Source organism: Carassius carassius, chromosome 28 (assembly GCF_963082965.1).
Source record: "Carassius carassius chromosome 28, fCarCar2.1, whole genome shotgun sequence".
Classification (NCBI taxonomy): domain Eukaryota; kingdom Metazoa; phylum Chordata; class Actinopteri; order Cypriniformes; family Cyprinidae; genus Carassius; species Carassius carassius.
The window spans coordinates 30,467,770-30,471,624 of NC_081782.1; the positions used below are offsets into that span (position 1 = coordinate 30,467,770).

The window sequence follows — 3,855 nt, forward strand, 5'->3', positions numbered from 1 at the left end:
ACCATCTCTTTTCAACAGGTCAGATCTGCCCCAAAAGCTCATTCAATTGTCTATGAAACCTATGTTATTCTGTGGGCACCACTTAGACATCCAGCCATTGAGTGATGACAATCTGCTATGCATCTCATCACCACGGTAAGCAGGGAGGGGACCAGAGCATATTACAGTGTCTGACATTGTACCTGCAAGTTCACAAAACTCTTTAATGTTATTTTTAGTGATCTCCGACCGGCGAAGTCGAACATCATTAGCATCAATTGGATGCATGTCTCTAATTCTGACATTTTCTCTGTCAACTATTTCCCTGCATTTATCACATGTGAATCCCTCGTAGCAGGAGAAGAAGACATTATTCAACGTGATTAATGAATGATCTGACTACCACTGTTGTTTGATGAACTTGTGAAAAGAAGGAGCAAGAAAGAAAAGAAACGGAGTGAGAAAATCTATTATGATTTGTTCATTAGTACACTAAAAGGCAGTATGAAGAAGTGGCCATTGAAACATACATCAGCAGTCCCTGTCAGCAAACGTATTTCAGTGTTTTACTAATGACACCACGCATCACATTTCAGTAAATGAGAGTGGTTGCAGTGAGAAACATGATCCCTCATGAATCTGGCTGGCCAACTTGTCTCTGTTCCAGTATATTTTATAGCATAATGCTCCAGTAATCACATTTGACCAATTGGACATTTGCTCTATTTATGAGAAGTGAATATCGACTGCAGCCTTACAAGCAGACTTTGGTAAATGTATATTGCACATTCATTCTGCCTTGTCTAGGCCCATAATACAATTTAGTACATAAAACCAATTCTGTAAAGCACACTTTTCTGTAAAGACCTTACACGGTACCACAAATGTAAATACTTAAAATACAGATATATCCACATAGTAGCCATGGAAAGGCATTAGCCTATTTCATTGAGGTTTCATTGAGACATTTTATAGGTTATATTAGCCATTCTACACTAAATTACAGCACCCATGTTACATATTACTATAATTACTTGCAAAAGCAACAACTAGGTAAGGTGGTTGTCTGTTTGTTTACCACACTTGTTTAGTCTTTGAGTGTATTGTGTGAAGGTATTTTTCACCTGATTGCTTGTCCTCAACACACATTATTTGAGAAATCATTCATGTGCCTAGCACAAATAATTATGAGCCAGAGTTTATTAATTGTTTGAAAAAAAACATACAAAAACCTAGCCAGATGTATAAGATATAATAAAAGTAGCACACAGCACAGATACTGACCTGTATTTAGAGAAAGCTCCAGAAAACAATAGCATCTGTATTACTCAGTCCTTACTAATCTTGTTACCCTGTAACATGAACTGTATAATCTAAAATATATTTGGGGTTCTTTGCAGCAAACAAAGCCTGCCGTGCGAGAGCATCAGGAGGAGTGTTTAGTTTGAGTTGGTTCTGGTTATAATGGGTCCATTGAAACCCACAGAGAAACAGTGCCATGCATTTTTAATCAGGTGGCTTCTGAGGTCGCCTGCTCCATTCTGAGGATGTGAATTATGAGCAACAGTGGGATGAAAACTGAACCAAACTGACTGAAAGACAATGACATTACCTCATGACAGGAAGAGAGTGATTTTATTACATTGATCTGTCATTTTCATTTGCAATAAGTGAGTGGCAGAACTCTTATCTCCAAACATCCGATGGGGGCTCGTCCGGGACTGTTGCTCCAGTGTGCTATATGAAGAGATAAGATCAGAAACGAAATATCTCAGATTATATTTTGTGTTAGACTGTAACAGACGGCACCTTCACTGAACCGCTTGATGGTACAAGCATGAGAACAAGGACATTGCTGAGTGTTGCATCTGGGTTTATAAGCTTCTCCTGCGAGGCTGTGCGCAGTTGTGTAGAGATCCAGTGTGATGAAGACCAGCGATGCTGCACACAAAACAGCAGCAGCATCACGTCCATCAATCAACTCCCTCTGCACTCTTTCCTGGACAATCTGGAACGGTTAGTCCGTAAACTGTCGGGACTGCTGATCCTGCTGTTGCTCTTTGTGGTGGGTTACTTCATTCAGCGGATCGTATGTCCACGTCCCCGCCGTCAGACGCCCGAGGAGCCATCACTTCTGCATGGACACGCGTCCCAGGACTCCCTCACAGGGGACTTCAGCTCTCCAGTGCTGCTGCTTCCCACATACGAGGAGGTGAACTATCTGCCCACTTATGAGGAGATCATGATGGAGGTAAATAGAGACAATCTGAACTCAAACACAGGAGCGATAGAGGAAAGACGAGCAACATTGCACACATCTAGAAGACCCATAAACTCTATATAGTCCACTCATTGTGTTTGACTTGATTCTGTAACAGCTGATGCATTCACAATAATGCGTCCCGTGTGTCTTCAGCAGCTGTGCACTTTTCAAGACATTTTTATATTCAGGTTTGGCTCCTAAAGTAAGTGTTTTGAAATATCCAATCCTAGACAGTGCCAATTATGTGCAGAAATGCATTACTAACAGTTTTCATTTAATTCCTGGTCTTATTGTGCTTACTGTGTGCACACAATCAGAAATGAGAAAGAGATGGTCTGCTCAGATACAAACGAAAAGGATAAATGCACATTAACTGGTACTTAAAAAACTTAAAAAATGTTAACATTAAGTTAAAAAGCACAGTTTATGAGATCACCACAGATTTTACTGTTCATTTGACATTTTACATAAACGTTATCCTGACAAACAATTCCAGTTTTATCCTTTCCACAAGCTCAGCGTGAGGTTCAGACAATCAATGTCTCCGTTAAGACTCTTGATATGTCCTTCTGAAGAAAACAAATATATGATTTGATTTGTGTTGAAACATATGATTTGTAATAAAAGTAAGTATAAAGCCGCTCCCTCCCTTAAATCTACCCTTGTTGGGGCGTGGGCAGGTCTCTGCATGAAAATGTATGAGATTGTACAAATTCACTGCCAATATGCCAAAACTTGTCATGAGATTGTCAGAAATTGTCACGAAACTGTGTTTGCCAGCCTAATTCACCATCAACAGACATGAACACACCTTTCAGATGCATTTCTGGATATCAGAAGTGTCAAAAACAAAAACATGAAATGCAGAAAACCAGTAATTTGCTTTTTTGTATGTTGGAATATAACTTTAAGGTCAGCAGCATAGTGTGATAATGTGATAAAAGACATAATGTGATAAAAAAAAAGTTTATTTATACAAAGTTCAGAGTTTGTATTTTCTTGAATATTCTGATTCTTTTTGATGAATACAGAATCTGTTTTGTGCACATGAGAGTAAAAAGTTCTGATGCAAGCTCTGCTGTTATAAAACCATCCAAAACACTTCAAACTTCAAGCTTTTCAAAACACTTAAAACTCAATAGGCTTTTTCAAGCCAACATAAATTTGTTCTTGATGGACATTTTTATCCAGTTTTACCATGTACTTTACAGTGAAAAACGATAAAAGAGCATTAGCAGATATTGGTTATGAACACCAAGGGTTATAATATATATATTTTTTTTTACACAAGGCCTATTATCTACATTTAGCTGATGCTTTTGTCCAAAGCGACTTACAATTGCTATATAGGTCAGAGGTCACATGCATCTGGAGCAACTAGGGGTTAAGTGTCTTGCTCAGGGACACATTGGTGTCTCACAGTGGATTCGAACCCAGTGCAAACACACCAAAGGCATGTGTCTTATCCACTGCGCCAACACCACCACCTCCTTTACATTGGATGAACTCAACTACAGGGCATTACTGAACAGTGTGAGAACTGACAATACAGGTGAGGATACTGAAGAACAATGCAACCAGGGAAGGCTCTTAACTCAGACAGTAACAGTCTC

The 3,855-nt window shown here is 39.1% G+C and overlaps 1 protein-coding gene across 1 annotated transcript; it reads left to right on the forward strand.

The window, feature by feature from the left end:
• The first annotated feature begins 1,816 nt into the window (after positions 1-1,816).
• On the forward strand, positions 1,817-2,539 carry LOC132108326 (uncharacterized membrane protein C3orf80). The gene has a single exon (XM_059515030.1). The coding sequence runs from the start codon at positions 1,817-1,819 to the stop codon at positions 2,321-2,323; it is 507 nt and encodes a 168-aa protein (XP_059371013.1). The 3' UTR covers positions 2,324-2,539.
• The last annotated feature ends 1,316 nt before the right edge of the window (positions 2,540-3,855 follow it).

Excerpts from the sequence above, each read along its gene's own strand:
- LOC132108326 (XM_059515030.1), top strand. The coding sequence starts at position 1,817 with ATGAGAACAAGGACATTGCTGAGTGTTGCATCTGGGTTTATAAGCTTC.